Here is a 19,978-nt window from a genome sequence, read left to right as displayed (position 1 = left end):
GTTTAGTGCGTTTATTGGGCTGTTTCCGAAACTTGATATTTTATCTACTTCCTATATGGCGAATTACATTTTAGATACTATATAAGGAATAAATGACCAAAAAAGTGAGCAATTCCCAGCATTCATTTCTTATATGACATATTTACTCCAGCAGGTGGCGACAATTGAACGATTGTTGTGTTATGAAGAAGGAGTCATTCAAGTTGTTTGTCACAAAAACAGTATTATATATTTTTTAAATCTTATTATTTATGTTGAAATTTGTGTATAAATAAGCGTTTTCACAAACGACCACTAGGCATGACTTCAAATTGTTAAGCAAACATATTTAAGACTTAAATAGGCTATGTTAAAAACTTGAAGTTCCCTGCTGAAAAAAACAGCATACCAGCAAGACCAGCATATGTTGTGTTTTGGTGCTGGTTTGCTAGTGAACACCAGCTAAACCAGCATCAAACCAGCACCAGCATTAGCACCAGCTAAACCAGCAACAAACCAGCATTAGCACCAGCTAAACCAGCATTAGCACCAGCATCCCATGCTGGTCATACCAAAAACGAGATTTGAGATTGGTCTATAATTGTTCTGAATGGTGTTATCGAGGCCAGGCTTCTTGAGAATTGGAGTGATGGACGCTACTTTTAGATTAAGCGGAACATAGGCAGTGGCTAGAGATCAGTTTATAATGTGAGTAATAGGTTGAATAAGTGTGGGCAGAATAGTTTTTAGAAGGTATGTTGGAATAGGATTAAGTATACAGGAGGAAGAATTTGATTTAATAATCAGTTTTTCAACCTCAGGTGCATTGGTGAGTGAAAAGGTCTCTATCGGACAATCTATCAAATATGGAGTTGAGGGGGATGTGGCAGTAGAAGAAAACGATTGATAGATGTTCTCAATTTTTTGTAGGAAAAAAGATTGGAAATTTTCACAAAGTTCATCTGAACCAGTAATAACTGAATGTCAAGAAATTGCTATAAAAACTTTTCTGAAGAAAATGTGAAGTTGTGCTTGTCGCGGCAATATTTTGGAAACAAACTGGTACAATAATGTTAACGAGGTATCTACGATACACTGCTGCAAAGATATAGGTTTTGCTAAACATTTGCTAGGGTGCTTCTGGTCGCTAGGGAGTAAATTTGTATCCACCAGTGATACTTGTTCCAAGCAACAAGTGAAATTAACCAACCCCTACGATGTTATAATGCAGAGATGTAGGCTTTTTTAATCATTTGCTTGGGTATCTCTGTTTGGTTGCTAAGGAGTTACTTGGCATCTACCAGTGATTATACTCCAATCGGTTGCTAGGGTACTGTCTTTGGTTGCTAGGGAATGGCTTGACAGTGGCCAGGGATGATACTCCGTAGGCTGCTTGTCAACCAACCACCACGTCTCTATAAAATTCAGATTTAAAAAAGGCACTGTTTTTGTCATGGTTGCTAGGGTGCTCAACAGTGGTTGCTAGGGGCATGGCTTAATAGCTTTGTGAGGATCCTGGAAGACTGATTGGATGCCTGAGTAAAATGAACCCTCCCCATGTCTCTATGATATTGAGTCCAGATAATTGTGCACAGGTGAAGAAAATGATCAATATGATGGCGGATGACGGGGTGCAAAGGATGATGGGAGATGTAATCCGGTGAGTGAGGGCAGATGACGGGGGTCAGTGGATATGCCTAAAGAATTGCCATGGCAGACAGGCAAGCTAAATCTTATATACATTCTTATATGTTAAACTTTTTTAAAGGTGCCAAAGAATGCATTGAAATAATCTGTTAAATTGTTCTCTGATATCTTAAGAGAAGGTATGTCGCTTTATTGGGTGCAAAAATTATCCAGAAACGCGTTTACCCTATAGCCTTTACAATATAATGGTCTATTATTACCTTATTTGAAAGGGTCTTGAATAATAATCTTCAGCCTAAACGCTAGAATATAGCATTGACTAGCATATACTAGCTACACAACTTTGTTTTTAGCATTTTAACAACAATGTACTTCATTTCATGAGTAAGTCAATGTTGGGGGTGTAACGTCACAGTTGGTGTTATGCTGAGATTGACCTGTTTTTCAGTAGACTTTTGCATGCATCTGGTTTGCATAAGAAGGAAACACTACTCTTATTATCCGCCTAGTTTTACATTCTATGTCACCTTTACAAAATGTGTTTATTGTATTCTTTATTTACTCATTTGAACCTCTGACCATTTCAACCATTTATTTTAACTGAGATTAGATATTTTATTTCAGATAAAAGAACTAAAAAGAAGTTCACAGGCTGTAGCCAATAGGAACACATGGCTGCACATCAAATCATGTCATCCATCCATCCTCCCCACCTAATTTGAATTCTCAACCCAATTCAAATGGTCAGTCTATCAAAAACATTTCAAATCATATAGGCATTTCACTTGTGGCCTAAAGGTTAGAGAGTTGAGCTTGTTACCCAAATATCGCTGGTTTGAATCTTACGGCCAGCATGCGACTGTGGTGTTGAGCAGAGCACATTATCCCAAGTAGTGAAAGCTGCCCACTGCTCCTTGTGTGTTCACTACTCACTTGGATAGGTTAAATGCAGAGGTAACATTTTGAGTGTAAGAAAGACTTCATGTCACTTTAACCTCACTTTTTTCACTTATTTAATGTATAAGAATGGAAAATGTCACATGAGGACCAAACTATTAAAACCATTAATTTGACCAGAATTACATGTAAAAGTCATACAGTCATTCTTAATGTGAATCAGTATAAGCAAAGCACATTTCTAAAAAAAATAAAAAAAAATATTTAATGAATAATAAATAGTAATTGAAAAAACATAAAAAAGAAACAATAAAAAAAATCATATTTATTTCCACTACACATGAAGGAGTTTCAGTAGGCAAAGATGTTTGCGATGAAATCTTGAAACAGTTTGGCATTTTGTTCAGGATGAATTGTAGATATTTCAGCTCCAGCCTTTAAATTTGAAAGGTAATAATCCAAAATAGAATTAAAATGTAAACAAAAGAAAAATAGGTGACATGTAATAACTCATAATAATTATAAATAGTAGTAAGGTTATATGTATAACATAACATGCCCTATGTATAACACTCCATGGACATTATTTAGATCTGATAAGATTGTGTGTAACGCTCCTTTTTATGAAAATATGTTAGCTTGTTACATTTTATTGTTAGCAGACCAAATTTGACCAAAGTGTTACACAACAAAAACTTGATTTAAATAGTGTTACTTACTCCGTGCTTGACTGTTTTTGCTGTATGTGGTGCTTTTTTCTTAGTATCATATAGAGTCAAAATATCTATAAGACCCATGAAGTAAATCTCTCGCTGCGGGGCACCTAAAACAGGTAAAAAATTATAATTTGAATGTTCTAAACATACTCTCTGTGTTGTAAACAATTACAATAAATTACAATAAATTAAATTTATTTGAAAGTAGACAGAAAATTCACAAGTGTTTGTACAAATTCAGTGGGTTGGGAATTCACATCTCCACACATTTATTTGTTTTGATTGAACATTCCTATTACTTTGAATAGGGTTACAATGCAGGGTCACTGTGGGACATACAGGGACAACCTGTGAGCATGCGCAATAGCTAAAACAACGAAAATCTGTATTTTTGCACCATTTAAGCAAAAGAAACATAAGTTATGGTACAGTTAATGTCAGGTTTAATTGTTAGATTAGACCTGTCCTGCATGACTGAAATATCTGTCCAGAGGCTTACATTCACTGAAAACATAACAGGACAGATTTACAGTGATACTTGTCAACACAAATTTTGTGCATCTTTGTAATTTTCTGTAAACTGTACTGAGCATTGTTTATGCTGGCCTTGTACTATTTCTTATAAAATAAAAAGGTTCCCTTTAAAACTTATGTTGACCACAAATAAAATCTATTTATCAAACTTGACTTGAACGTTTCTCACCGGCTGCACTCTGGATGGCATACACATCAACAGAAGGGTCAAACTCTCCTGGACCACGAGGTTTAAAGATGCTCATGTACCCTCCAGTGCCCTCAGGTGAGGTGCCGAAAGACCCCACAGATGGAGGTGATTGATCATTCTCTGAATTCTCTCCTTCACTTGAAGAGTCTTTCATTCCTTCATCTTCCTCATGCTCCGATCTCCCAACATCATGAATCCCAAGCAGCAGACTGTAATCCATGATCCCCAGGTGAACAAGAAACTAACACAAATAGTTGATTACTTCCAAATGTGACTTTCCACAGAAGGCTTTCTACCAAACCTAATGGCTAATTCACCCAAAAATTAAAACATCTCCATTATCTACTGAACCCTTGTGTAAATCAAACCTCGGGATGTTTACGATTTATAGTTTGGGCTTTATCCTCACAATAGCAGTGGATTGTGATTGCCTCTTTTCAAGCTTCAAAAGCATCATAAAATAATTCCATGCAACCCATTTGCCAACAAACCGACAACAGAACTTACACAGAGCACAGTTAGATTCTTCTGGTTTACTTTGTTTAATAAACTGCACTTGGGTCCAGATTACTCTGAAGCAGGGAATTAAAAGTTGACAAAAGATAATGGGAAACAACATGATACAAATATAAAATGTTCAGATGCATAACCTGCTAAACACCACCTTCTTCAAAAACGATGATTGGAACCAAATTCTCTCGACACATCATTTATCAAATACTTTCGCATCAAATCCTCTTTTTTCCGCACTCAGGCCATTCAGAAATACTGTTTTTTTTAGGTAGAATCCATTAAGAGTCTGAAAAACATGCACAGAAAAATCCCCAGTGTTAAATTAACTCTATCAGTGTTAAATCAACACTTTTTGGTGTTTATATAATCCACACCAGAATCGGTGTTAAAAAAGACTGGTGTTAAAAATATAACTCTGAATCAGTGTTAAAGTTAATGAGATAATGAAGTGATGATTAAGACATTAATGGTGAACACCTGCTGGTCATTCAAATCAATTACATTTTGGACATTTTCCTGTCTCTAAATTTTTATTTTGATGACTCGTTTTCTGGAGAAAATACTAAAATAAAAAAGAAAGTCAAATTATTAAATGCAATAGATGAATACTGTTGGGTGTATGCCTCCAAAAGCTGCAATCTTTAACGTTTGCCTCTCTATCAGCATCTCTGTTTGAAAAATAAAATGATAACTTGCAGATTTATTTTTTAAATGGATAAGTTTAACTTCTTAACAGCTGTCAGAACAAAATACAAGTGCTCAACTATTCCAGCATCCACATGCGTGATTTAGTAGACAAATCTTCTTTCTGACGTGATGTCTCACAATTCAAATAGACATTTATCACAAAATGTATCACATTAAATCTTAAGTTTGTGTTTGTTATGAGTTCATTTGAAGTCACCATTACTGTGATTAGTGTTTCCTTTAGTTAGGCATTTGTCCCTTGACCTTCACTAACTCTGCTCTTTTAGCAATAGCAACAATGTTTTAGTAAGACCACTTGTTCATTGCTTCATGTAGAGGGAAGCTCTTCCAGGCCTTTTCAGATTGTTTTTTTTTTATTTTATTCTACCCTACAAATCATTGAAACATTTGATCACAATTTAATTATGAAGAAAAAGGCATATAAAAAAGCTCTATGCAAATGACATTGTATTGAATAAGACTGCCGTCATGCTTCAATGTTTTTTTGTTGTTGTTGTTTTTTGCTTAAGAGAGACTTCATGATTTCTGATACAAATCTCAATTATGGTGACAGTTAATGGTCAGAAAGTTGCAAAATTTTTGTCATGTTGCAATGAATGATGGGATTTATGAATGAGTTTTACAATCCTGGTACCCAGCATGCATTGCGGCATGACGTTTTGTTGTTGATTGTCACCATGATTGTGTTTTATAGGCTGATTGTTGATGTCTCAGTGTGTCTGACTGAAACCACAGATAAGATTTGGGTAAACAATATTTAACTCTTCAGGGTATGTGGACTTTTACAGCACTGTTGGATTTCATGGGAGCCTCACAGGGTTGGCAGAACATAAATTAAACACTTATGTTCAGTGATTACTTTATGATATCATTGAATCCCAAGACTTATACTTTCATACTAATTAACATAATAACAGTTATAGGCTTCATTTCTCTCATCTTGCTCTGCTTTAACAGATGTGTTTTATAAACACACTGCCACAATGAGCAGAAGAAAACTAACACTAAACTTCAAGACCCAAGTACCCAACTAAAGGAAACACTAATCGGCACAATGGTGACTTACTTTATTAACCAGATTTACAGCAGTTCTTTAGAAGTTAAACCTATCATCCATGTAACTCTGCAAGCAAGTTGTCATTTTAGTTTTAAAACAGAGATGATGATAGTGTTCATTAAACGCTAGGCATTTTATCTATTGCATTTAATATTTTGGCTTTAATTTCTTCCTCATTTTAGTATTACTTTCTCCAGAAAAAGAGTCAACAAAATAAAAATTTTAAGACAGGAACAATTCCAAAATTTTGTTGATTTGACACGGAATGACCAGCAGGTGTTCACCATTAATGACTCAATCACTTCATTATCTTATTAACTTTAACACTGATTTAGTGTTTTTTTAACACCAATCTTGGTGTGGATTATATAAACACCGAGCAGTGTTAATTTAACACTGGGGATTTTGCTGTGTGCTTATTAACAAGAAATCATTCCAGATGACTTAGCGGGTTTTGCATCTGAGCTCTTCATATAAACTGACAAAACAAGGCTAACAAGACACACCTGCATCAGAGTCGGGTAACACAAAAGTCTTCAAAGTCAATGTAATACATTTCTTAAAATGAAAGACATGACAACAAACCCTTACATTTTCAAAAAAAAAAAAATCATCATTAAATGTAAATGTAAATAATTTAATATAATAGTTTGTTGTATTTGTAAACCATCTCACCTCTATGTCCCTGTTAAGTTTATCCAAAAACATAATTTTCTCATCCTCACTAATGTACACCCGCTGCATGTTGTTTATGAAGTGTACATCCGTGGAAGTAAGCATATCCTTCACCTGGGTTCATAAAATTGCATTTTAATTACATTTTTTTTTTTTTTGAGAAAGTAACAACCATTCACAATAATGCTTACCTTACAAAATGATCTATGGTTTTACTACAGTTAAAAAATGGTTACTGTAGTAAAACCATGCTTCTTAACCACAAAAAGACCATGTTTTTTTTTCAAAAGTCATAATTAAACCATGGTTACTGTAGTAAAACCAAGGATTTGCTAATAGTAATCAATACACCAAAAACAACAACAACAACAAGACGATTACTACACTTTTTCCACACAAAAAAAAACATGATTTCTTTTCATAAGGGTTGGCAGAGAAAACTTTCTTACATAGTTTTTCTGCCTTTTATGTTAACTGGTGGCCCGAGGAAATTAGAGGGTGATTCCACTGCGATACTAACTGTCTATCAAGTTTACAAGCTTCAGGAGGGGGTGACAAATGTCCTTCCTTGTTCTGCGTGCTGCTACAATGTTTGACCCATGGCCTGTAGTAATACAGGGCAACTTCTTGCCCTGTATTACTACTCGCGTTGCTCGACCGCATATACGTCATCGAGGTTCTCACATTTCAGTTAAAATACATTAGAAAATTAAGATTTATTTATTTTAAGACATACAGTACAATCATTGTAGTTTCATTCTTACCTTGAAATGTAACGGTTGCTTTTTTTTAATCAAACCCGAAATATTAAACCTTGATGCGGTCGACCAACGCGACTTCCGGAGAACGAACCCGAAAACATGTTCGGGACGTGTCCGGCGGAACTGGCACGAATAGCCACCCTAACTTCTTTTCATCCAGAACCACTCATCAAATGCGTGGCATTTCATCAAGAGCTTTACAAGGCATCGTGATTTAATGAGTCACAATGAGTCAAAGAAATAATCTTGAGCTAATTTTTTATCAATTGCTTTACAGATCACTTTGGTTGAATGTGTCTGCCAAATGAATAAATGTAAATGATAAATACTTGAAATGGTACTTAGGTGTCCAAAAAGGACAGATTAGATAAAATGCAAAGTAATTTGATTGAACCATGACAAGATTGTTTTGGAAGTGCAAGAGGGCATTACAAAGTCAAAGTGAAAAACTTCTTTGCTCCTCTACAGAGGACTTAAAAAAAAAAAACTTGATCTACCTTGAAGTCATATTTCCTGTGGACAGTAAGCCGGTGACTGAACATATTCCGTGTGACTATAAGGTACGTGTCTTCATTTTCCACAGTGACACGGTACATACCAAGAAACTGGGGAAGAAGTGTGTTACCACGGCACGTTACAATATGCTGAGGAAAGAATAGAAGATATGTTAGACAGGGGAAAAGCACAGGTCTGTCTGTCCAAAGATGTCTTTTGCAAAAAAAATCTCACAATTGAACTGGCAATTTTCTCACACAAATAATAGTAATTTTCAACATTTAAATGCTGTACAAATAAAAACTTACAAAATAAACAATTAGTTTTGTGTTAAATCATTCTTTTCAGCAATAAGTTAAAATGAAGAGCACATGGAACCTATTTCTCCCAAGACCAACTTATTTGAAACTATGCTATTCATGACAAGTTCATGCACTATTTCTATATTCAAACTTTCAACTTTTATATACTTATATAGCACAAATTAAAACAACTGTCGATGACCAAGGTGCTCTACAATCAATTAAAACAGAACATCAATAAAACAACTAAACTATTGATTTTGTTCATGTAATAACCTTTCATGAACCACAGAAATAAAATTTCCTGGAGTGGACCACAGCACAAAGAAGACCAAACATGGCATAGTTAAAAACACAATTGAAGGCCAGGGAAAAAAAGTGGGTCTTAAGTTTTGATTTAAACTCATGCAATGTTACCACAGATCCAACACACAACTGCAAATGTTTTAATGTTTAAATGAAAAAATAAAAATAAAAAACGTTTTCTTAGCTATGGAAAGAGATACTAATCACCTTTTGCCTACTATATAGCAACCAGTTTTTATTTTCTGCTGCAGTCTTTTAGATGAAACATTTTACAATGACTAAATTGAATCATGCTGAATTTAGTGATTGGACAATCATTTGATGGTCCTGAGACTTCATTTACTGAATGGTATCAGGATGTGAACCAGTATGACAAAAAAATTATCTCAAAAACGTTCCTAACTGTACACGATCAAAGAACAGTACAAAAGCTGTCACTGGAGCAGAACCTTCAAAAAGGTCCTGATATGAACCAGGTAGATAATCCATCATGGGCTATTACTGCGTCGATGCAGAATCGGCCATGCCTGCATTGCGATGCACCGCACAATCGATTTATTGTGACACCCCTAGTGGATATGTACCTTTGTGGTACCAATATGTACTTTTAAGGTAAACTCTTTAAATACAAAGGTAGAAATTTAGAAAGGGTACCACCCCAGTGACACCTTATATAACTTTTTAACAGAACAACAAACCCTTGATTTACCTGGTGGTATTTGGAAAGGATGTTGTGTATGTCCTCCACCTCCTCATTGGAGATTTTCTTGACAATGAGTTTGTGGTCAAATGTCAGCAGCAATCCTGTATCTTGATCATCAACATCCTTCCCTGGCGGACGACGTGTTAAAGAGACCTGAAGATACAATATTTGGACAATGTAGAATTGTAAAAATCTGTTCTTCTAAAATACAAATTATACTTTGTTTACTCATTTAAATGACAATTTTGTAGTTTTTACTTAAAAAATGATGCTTGATGAGTACATGTGAAACAGACCTGGTTAATCTGTCAAAGTCAAGGGATGGGGGTCTGTCCAAATAAACTTCCCTCGTCCACTTATCGAAGTTAAACGCACTTCAAACTGGTAATGGGGAGGGTTTAGGGAAGGTTTGCAAGTGGATGACTTACAGTGAACTTAAATGGAGCCCAAACAGACTCATTTCCTTCTTCTTCTGGGATTTGCAGTAGACTAGTCACAACAAATAAATATACTGTTCTTCTCGGTTTATCTAAGATCTCTGCTTAATATATATATATCTTTATTTACACATAAGAGATACTGACAAGACAGCCAGACTAGCAAGGGAAGTATAAAGAGACAAATGTCAATTCTTAAAGGGCACATATTATGCAAAATCAAGGTGTTACATAAATGTGTGTTGGCAGTGTGTGAACACAACTACCCTACAATGAAAAAAATCCACTTACTTATTCTTTTTTATCCCCATTAAACCACAGCAGTCTCTTTTTACATCCTGTTTTTATTCTCTTGTTAATGTGACATCACAAAAACAAAGCTCCGCCCACATCCACTGACTGACTGGTTATTTTTACCCAAAAGCTTTTCTAAATCAGATCTTAATCATACTATTGTCACAAACTGTATTCACTGAAAATCAGGCAAGTGCAGAGGGGGGGGGGGGCGGCGGGTGCCCAAGCACCTGCCCCTTTACCCCTGGATGACCAAAGTGCCCTTTTTGACAAGGCATTTTTTTGTAATTAAATGGCCTTTTGTGAAGGCCTGCCCAATCTAACTATTAGTAAAATTAATAAAAAATAATTTAGACGCAAATAAAATTAGTCACATGATGACGTATTGACCTTTCATTGGACAATCTCTTTAGGGACGATCATCACTAGCTACCTCACAGCGCTAGTAGCAGGCAGTGCCCACACGTGCACGACACGGTGCGCACTGCGCAGTACAGGGAGGATCCCCCTCGAGCCGGCATTGAACCGAAGCGATATGCTTGTTATATTATTATTATTTTACAAGAACAACGTGAGGAGAGCATGCACAGCTTTTGTTTATTGCTGTCTGTGTGTATTAACATCTCTACAACGTTAGATGCAAACAGGGCTCTCAAGTCTCACGCATTCGGCGGGAGACACACGCATTTCAGCCAGTTTACACGCCAGTGACGCCACACCTTGCATTTCTCACGCTGAAAATAAAACATTCTTCCCATATAAAAACAATGGATGAGGCAAAGGCAGGGACGTTCTCTGCCGGGAGTTCATACAGGTAGCTGTCTCGAGTTTTTAGGTGTGCTCAACTTCACGCAGCAATGCAAGAACCGAAACGCATATGACATCAAAGTACCGCGAGAAATATTCGGGAAATCATACGGAGGAGTTTGATTTCAAATCGCTCTCGCGCTGTTCTAATGTCATCCACCTGTCACGCGGAGTTTGTTGGAGGAGCAAGATCCGATGAATACGGTAAAAAAAACTCGTTTAATTTTTGTATCATATTGAATTAACGATTCCTGGACTCGCCTTTGATAAAAGACAATGTGAGCTGATGTTGGGTAATATAGCCATACTCGTGCTAAATTATTAACTCAGTCAAAAACTCTCCAGCTTTGCAACCAGTTTTAGTTTACCTGAAAATAAAGAAAGTAATGAATGAAAGGAGAGATGAATGTCATTATTTTATTGCCGTGTCATCAAGGCATCAAAGTGTGCAAAAACACAACACAAACACGATTCAAAACTATAGGCTACTCTCTTTGTATACAAATTTCGAACAGGATTAGAATAGAATAGAATTATATTTCAAATATGACAACAAAAACACAAGACTGTAAACGTTATAATATCTTAATGTCACAATGCAATAATATCATATAATTTCAAAACTGCATATACTGTTGACACACACAAACACAAAATGAAATGCACTGTAAGTCGTTTTGGATAAAAGTGGCTGCCAAATGCATAAATATATAGATATAAAACTTAGTCTATATAGATTTTTCTCTCTCACTCTATTTGCAAGGAAAATAAAGGAAAACGTTAGACTTAAAATCATCTTTCTATTCTGTATTACTTTATTATTTGTTTCAGTTGTGTGCTTGCGTGTCAGCGAGCAAAGTGCCCTTTTTATTTTTTGAGCACCTGCCTCTCCAATTGTCTCTGCACGGCCCTGCTGAAAATGAACATCTGGAAATTGAAAAGAGCTACTTGAAACCTTACAGCACCTGTCACATTGATAAGCTGATCTCTTAAAATCTGTCTGTCACATTTAGTGCATGATTATATACATATTTTCATAACTCTATATATTTTACATGTTATCTTCATCATTACCAATCAATTAAACAACCGTATACCGTATATTATTCTACAAGTCTTTCACAAAGTTTATAAGTACCATTTTATAGTGTAGGTCAAATACAAAGTGTTTTGTGTGCACTTAATATTAAATATATTCTTATATAATAATACATCTATTCTAAATATTTGGAAAAACAGTGCTAGTGTCATTTCACTTGAAAACAGAAAACTAAAAGAGAGTTGCAAGTGTTTGTATTATAGCATTAACAAAACAACTGTAGTACAAGATGGGACAAGACACACTTTTCAGAGATATTCGTTATGTACACAAATGAAATGGGTAGAAATCTGCCTCCTCATTTCTTAAGTTCACCGCACATCACTAGAGATAGTTGTGAATAAACTTAGTTATCTCTTTTAAAATGCTTATAGACTCAACAACACATTCATTTGTTTATTTTGTATGGTGTGTTAATGCCTGATTGATGCCTTTTATTTATAACTCATAGATAATACAATCACATCAAAAGGCTTTAAAGGTTTCAAATGTCATCTCCATTTAAACTGCCTGGTGTCATGCTAAACATATTCAAAAACCCATTCTTATTCAAGTACTTTTTGCATACCTTATTCAAATTCTTATTCAAGTGCTTTCATGGCAAATATAAATTTGTAGAGTGTAAATAAAAACTTGGGCAACACTCTGGCACAAATCTGATTTGATAGACAAACTAACTAAACTGTAAACCTACTTTAAACAGCCTTTTCCATGTGTTTTATGCTTAGTGTGCATTCAGTTTTCATGCTACACGTACAGTAAATGTTTAAAACTATATTTGAAAGAAGATCATGTTGATGTCCATATGTCCAGAACACATTGGCAAAGTGCCTCATGCAAACATAAAAACAAATGAATGCCACAACTTCAAATCTAGCTGAACACGTGTCAGGTACCCACGTGTATAGACCTGATCTCCTGTATGCAAATAATGCAAAGGAGTTGCAATGTTTTCTACAGAATTCCTAACAGCACTGTGCAAAATATGTTGTGCAAGTTATGTATTTTGGGGGGTTTACAATATATATATATATATTTTGTTGAGAACTATGCTTATATCAATGATAAGGATATCACTCTGTTTATATATTTAAGTGCTTAAACATATTCCTGTCTACCTTATGTTTTTGCCTTATACAACAAATATTAAACCAAGAAGCAATTATTTATAAACTTTGCAAAGCATTACACAAACAATTTGTTCTCAAATTATAAAACAATTGTTCAAAATTAAGACAAGATGGAGTATTCAACATTTCATATTGTTCGAAGTTGTTGAGCATGTCTATAGTTAATGTGATGAACTATGCAATAAAAATATTTTACAAATGTCTAAGAAAAGTCAAATGAATTCTCAGAAAAGGTCTGGTATTATTTGTTTGCATATGCCACTGGTATTTTGCTATATACACAATTAAATAAAAAAAGATCACTTCATAGCCTATCATAAACAAGAAAATTGCTAGTTTAAGAAATGCACAGTTTAATACATTCCCATCTCGTAACATTCCTATATAAATATTTCCCACCTGATATTCCTGATCTTCAACTCCGAATCTCTCTCTTAAATTCCGGAAAACTAGTGGGCAATACTCCTTAAACTTAAAATGTCCAGGAAGAGTTTCCCTATTTAAAATGTTAAGATAAATACATTAAAACAAAAACAAATAAAACTGTTGTTTTAACTAATGTTAACAAAACTTGTTTTAATTAATAGATGTGAAATAAAATCCAATAATGGAGTTGTTCAGCTCTTTTCTATTTTCAAATAAGCCAGAAGGGCTCATATGTCTCTGAATACCAGACAAGATTATATAGTTTAGAAAAGCACTTCAAGCCTAGATAGATAAAGCGTACTTGTTGAATAAGTGGTTGTTGACTTTCATCTTAGTGCTGGCTTTGAAATCATCTGGAAGTAGCATCAGTGGCATTGACACTTGAAAGAGGTCATTTATCTGTGAATGTTAAATACAAGGTTTAAAAAAAGCCTCAAAACAATGTTTAATATTTGATAATAAAAAAACAAACAGACACATACCGTGTGATTGATGCCCCACATAAACACAGTCAGGATGGGATCGCTGGCTCTGAAAACCTCCACCTTCTGATGCACAAAATGTTTTTTCTTGCTTTTTGTCCGAGAAAGTCTTTTCTCTGGGCTTGAAACAGCCCCCGTCTTGTATGGGGAGGACATACTTGCCAAACTTAATCAGATAATCTAACAACAAAAACAACTTGTCACCTTAGAAATGATGAACGTCTTGTGAACACATTGCCAGTATGCAGTACCCTTGTTTCAAATAACGCTGTTTAAATGATCCTGTCACATTTGACCATCCATTGTGAAATCCACTCAGATGAATTTAGTTTCTCTTGAAAATTAAACCTAAATCCCAAGCAAAGGGACAAAAGACAAAAAGTCTTGTTATTTTCCCAGTAAAGACTTCAGCCTGAGTTCAAAGCTGTTGAAAGAGCAACGTGCCACACAAGAGATCATCCAGTCTATTCTGACCTGCCCTAGTTTTTTTGTGTTGACACAGTCAAATGTCTGTCTGTTGTTCCTGAAGTGACTGTTCTGAAATAAGATTATTACCATTACTTACCATACAGTTTTAGACATATTCAATAAGGGCTTTTTTATTTAATTATCCAAAGAAACACAATGATTGGTTTACAGGTTGATGTCTTTTATTTGCTGATCAAACACAATAAATAGAAATAAAGCCAAGCCAACAGAAAACCGCCACCAACTGGACTGGAGTATAAAGCACTGATTTGGGAAAATAATAAACTTATACAACAGGTTTCTGTTAAATTCTATTTTCCAATCCTGATATTTTGAGGTATTTCTTCAATTTTTAATTGTCAAAAAAACCTCACTATGTAGCAATACATGAAAACAGGACAACATTGCAGCCAAATGGGACTAGTTAACAGGTACCTTTGTAAGATGAAGACGAAGAAAATAGAAAAGCAGAAGAGAGCGCATTAGATTCAGGGTTATACAATAGGATGTAATATTTTGGAAATGTGAGGAATTATGAATGAATAAAAGTATTGTATAGAAAAAACAGAGGCAGGTAGGTTGGAGAATTATGAGAATGTTGTTGAAGGTGTTTTTTAATTAATATTATGTATTTATTTTTATTTTTATTTGTTTCGTATAATTGAATAACAATTTGTGTAGACTGGTCTAGATCTGATCCACACACCGAAGCAGAGGGGGCGGTAATGCACCGATAAGCTGGATGACAACCGCCGTAAAAAGGAAAGAAGAAGAAGAAGAGCGCGTTGTAGTCAGACTGGAAATATGGCAGACGCAAACTTCTTTAAAAAACAGACTCCGTTGTATTTAGTCGACGGACAGGTGATTAAACAGGGCGCTGAAGCCCGTGTATATCGTGGTAAATTTTTGGGCAGGTCCGTTATTATAAAAGAGAGATTCCCAAAGTTATATCGCCATCCTTTACTCGACGAGAAGCTGACGCGCCGCAGAACCGCGCAGGAGGTGCGATCAATATTACGCTGCAGGAGGGCAGGTTAGTATGACTAGTTATGTTTATAATGCCACAGAAAATGTTAACCCACATTTGACCCACGCGGCAATTGTTGCACATGTGTTAAAATAACTTGCGCGATTGTTTCGTCTGATCTGAGTGTAACGTTAAACACGCACAGTACATGTAGGCTTATAGCCGATCATCTTTGACACTAAATATAGAGCCTTAAAGCCAATTATATAAGGCAACAGGCTATTGAAATGTAAGATGTGTTACGCACATGGCTCGTATTTTTCTAATGATGGGTCCGTATGACACATGCTCGGCTTTAACCCTTAAATGTATGACTGTTTTATCAATCAGTATTACATTTTAAGGTCTTTAGCCACACTGAATGTTAATCTAACATGGTTGGATCTCTCAACTGTCTGTAACTGCCTTAATATTTTATTATCAGTTACAAAATGATAAAATTCAGCATTTTATACATTGACGTTTCAGTTTTAATCAAACAGATGTAAAATGTACACAGCATTAAAGGGATAGTTCACCCAAAAATGAAAATTCTCTCATTTACTCACCCTCATGTTGTTACAAACCGTTATAAATCTCTTTGTTCTGATGAACACGAAGGATGATATTTTGGGAAATGTTTGGAAACAGGATTACTACCTAGTGATCTGACTTGATGCAGGAGTGCAGTGCAGCTGCTTATGACCAGCTGGATTTATAAGACAAAACGAAATGACAGAAACTGAATGCGGCAGACTAATCGATCTACCTTGATTATCTTGTTTTTGCATTCGAAAAGTGCAAAAATCGAAATTGAAAAACGATTAATTGAACAGCCCTGGATGTCATAGGGAGGGTCACACATGTCTTCTGAATCAAAACAATATATGTTTGTGCAGGCCAGCTGACAGTCTTGCCTGGGCCCGGGACAAGATAATCTTGGAGGGCCCCTCGGCCCCCCTACTTTAACAAGACATTTGGCATTATCAGATTCATGACCCATGAATATTGCATTATTATACATTGTATTCAACATTTATATAGTAAATAAATGTAGTACTGACACTATATACTTACACAAAATAACTTTTATTTATATAACCTCAACCCCCTCTTTTGAAAAACTCTCTTTTCTTCTTATCTTTTCTTTTCTTTTCTGAGCACCAGACTTGTGCTGAGTCTGACCAGATATTTTGAGCGTACTGAACTTCAAATCAAATGACATCATAAAATTTTGATCAGTGGCCAAACCATTTTTGTGTTGGGCGGGGGGTTTCTTGACCACTATTTCAAGTATAGGAAGAAAACAAATAAAACGTTTTTTTTTTATGTATCTCAAATACAGTCACGTCCATAAATATTGGAACAGAAGCACGTTTTGTGTTATTTTAGCTGTTTACCAAAATTTATTATAGTTACAGTCATATTATGAATATTGGCTTACAGTGCACACTCTCAGCTTTATTTTGAGTATTCACATCCATAATGGCTGAAGGATTTAGGAATTACAGCCATTTAATATGTAGTTTTATGGACAGGTATTTTCTATTTGTTAAATAATTTCCTCATGAATGACATGTTAAAGGTCTGGAGTTGATTTTAAGTGTGGTATTTGCATTTGGAAGCTGTGGCTGTGAACCCAAATCATTTGATTCAGGGACATCTCCATGCAAGTGATACAGACCATAATTAGGTTTCAAAAACACAACAAATCCATCAGAGAGATGGCAGGAACATTAAGAGTGGCCACATCAACAATTTGGCACATCCAGAAAAAAAAACAACAGAGTGGTGAGCTTAGCAACATTAAAATCCTGTATGTCTAAGTGGGATAACAGTGGTGGATGATCGCATTATCCTCTCCATTATAAAGAAAAACCATCATAACTGTAACTGGAATACATTTTGGTAAACAGCTAAAATAACACAAAATGTGCTTCTGTTCCAATATTTATGGAGGTGACTGTATTAGATTTTTTTTCCACAAATATGCCTATTTTCTTTATTTTTTAACAATTTCAGTGTTTCCCACAGGATTTTGAGAGACTGTGGCGGCGATGACGTCACACGCCGATTAGCATATATGTGGCGTCATTGCGTCGTGTTTTACCTTTTTAATCTGTCACATTATATTGCATTTTAACACAACTGAATGCTATTTTTACATAATATTTGTTCTGTTGTCTATAAAATAGTGACTAAACAGGACCCAGTAACTACCCAGTGACTCATTGTTAATGTGTGTTAATGTCAATGTAAATCCAATCAGCTCTTTCTTTAACTGCTGCTAAAAACGCGCCCTGATCTGACAAAATCATCATACATTTACATTGAGGCTGTACTGATGTTGCTCTTCTCATCAGTGTTGTTGCGTTATGAGGGCTTTTTATTTTAAACACGAGTGGTAGTTTTATTGTATATCAACAACGCGTATAGCGCAGACAATTTGTTGCAAATTCAGAATATGAGAGAATACACGGTTAGTGTTACTACAGAACAAGTGCACGAGCATACCGCATCATAGTTAGGGAGAGAGCTCGGACACAGACTCACACCAGAACGGGTATGTGTGGTAATGCTGACCTTTTGTTAAGTCACTCATGATGAACTCGATCAGCCATCTTCTCTATCAGTGACATCCGTGACTGTTGACGTTTACGCGAAAAAGAAAGTAAAAGGAACGCGGAGTTAAAATACTTTTGACTGTAGAGAGAGCCGCGCTGCTTGCAACAGGAGAGCGAGGGGAGGGGCGCGCGCTGTTGAGTCGCTGCATGCAACGAGAGAGGGAGGAGGGAGGCGCGCTGAGCGCTCACTACAACGAATATAGTAAAATTGAAATGTAAATGGTAAACATGAAAAATCTATTTGTGGCGGCCAGTGTTGATTCTATGGCAGATAAATCAATGTATGGAAAACACTGAATTATTCCATAGCTTCCAGTTCTGGGCCCCCCCTCATCCTGGGCCCGGGACAACAGACCCGTTTGTCCCCCCCTGTCGGCGGGCGTGTGTTTGTGGAGTGAAACCATTAACATTTCAAACTTACTTTGCACATTTCTTCTTTACTAGGTATCAACGCACCTGTTGTGTATTTTGTTGACCACAACACCCATTGCATTTTCCTGGAAGATATCGTGCACTCGGTATCTGTACGAGATCACATCGTATCATCTCAAGCATCAGGACAAGACACAGAGCATCTCCAAACTCTAGCTGACAAGATCGGTCAAGTCCTGGCACAGATGCACGATGAGGACGTTATACACGGTGACCTGACAACATCCAACATGCTTCTGGCTGGTGGAGCTGAGCAAAAAAACATCAATCTGGTTTTGATTGACTTTGGCTTGAGTTACATCTCTGCCCTGCCAGAAGATAAAGGCGTTGACTTGTATGTGTTAGAGAAAGCTTTTCTCAGCACTCACCCTAACACAGAGACTTTATTTGAGAGATTGTTAAAAAGTTACAGCGCTTCATCTAAAAAGGCCCCTGCGGTCATGAAGAAACTGGATGAGGTCCGGTTGAGAGGACGGAAGAGGTCTATGATCGGCTAACACTGCATTAAATGTTTTGCCAAGTAAACAATGTCAACTGGTATTTCAAATCTAAAGTGTTAAATGCAGTTTGATTTTGAATAATATGGACATCATCACAAAAGTAAATGAAATTTATATAACACAGGTGCATTTTTTGTAGCACACTTATCAGAACATAATAAATTATTTACATTTATTTTTAATGTATATTCTTATTTTGGTTCTAAATGCTGTCAGAGCTCATCCTCAATAGGCATCATCCTTATGATGATGTTTCATTGTGAAGAAAGACACTTGGTTTTCTTGACTAAAACAAATGGGAGTCCTTTGAAAGCTGATATTTGTAAAAAAAAAAAATTATAACAGATGTTGTTCAAAAAGTTATTATTTTTAGAACAAATACATACAAAACAAGTTTTTTTGAATAGTAGTAGTAGTAGTTCTTTATTTGACAGGGACAATGGACAGTAATGATACTACCCTAGAATTAGCTACAAAGCTAAATTTCATATGCTGTCCCTTGGCAGGAGTACACCAATTTATCAGTAAAATACAATGCAGTTTAAACACAGAAAAATAAAATACAATTTAAACACAGTAATATACAGAGAAATATAAAAACATGTTCACTACATTATATGATTAATATAATGAAAATATTTTTGCTGTAGTTAAAAACAAGTTGACAACGAAGATGTGAGTTTTATTAAGGGATGTCCACACTGTAAAAAAGAATCTGTGAGGTTGTAAACAACAAAAAAGCACAATATTTTACCAAATAAATCTGTGTTTGGTATTTCACTTGGATTTT

General features: G+C 35.6%; 2 protein-coding genes across 2 annotated transcripts; one reads left to right on the top strand and one right to left on the bottom strand.

The window, feature by feature from the left end:
- Positions 1-2,747: 2,747 nt before the first annotated feature.
- On the bottom strand, positions 2,748-14,611 carry pip4k2cb (phosphatidylinositol-5-phosphate 4-kinase, type II, gamma b). The gene is made up of 9 exons (XM_065242142.1): positions 14,159-14,611; positions 13,978-14,075; positions 13,650-13,746; positions 9,490-9,636; positions 8,175-8,321; positions 6,917-7,030; positions 3,943-4,204; positions 3,243-3,346; positions 2,748-2,958 (listed from the first exon to the last, which is right to left on the bottom strand). Exons 1-9 carry the CDS (start codon positions 14,312-14,314, stop codon positions 2,875-2,877), a joined length of 1,209 nt encoding a protein of 402 aa, XP_065098214.1. The 5' UTR covers positions 14,315-14,611; the 3' UTR covers positions 2,748-2,874.
- A 746-nt stretch (positions 14,612-15,357) lies between these two features.
- Positions 15,358-19,363, top strand: tp53rk (TP53 regulating kinase). The gene is made up of 2 exons (XM_065242005.2): positions 15,358-15,659; positions 18,701-19,363. The coding sequence occupies exons 1-2, from the start codon at positions 15,431-15,433 to the stop codon at positions 19,183-19,185; spliced, it is 714 nt and encodes a 237-aa protein (XP_065098077.1). The 5' UTR covers positions 15,358-15,430; the 3' UTR covers positions 19,186-19,363.
- The last annotated feature ends 615 nt before the right edge of the window (positions 19,364-19,978 follow it).

The sequence above is a fragment of the Paramisgurnus dabryanus genome, chromosome 14 (assembly GCF_030506205.2).
Source record: "Paramisgurnus dabryanus chromosome 14, PD_genome_1.1, whole genome shotgun sequence".
Classification (NCBI taxonomy): domain Eukaryota; kingdom Metazoa; phylum Chordata; class Actinopteri; order Cypriniformes; family Cobitidae; genus Paramisgurnus; species Paramisgurnus dabryanus.
Note: the sequence above shows the minus strand (reverse complement) of the source record. Positions and strands in the feature narration are given on the sequence as shown.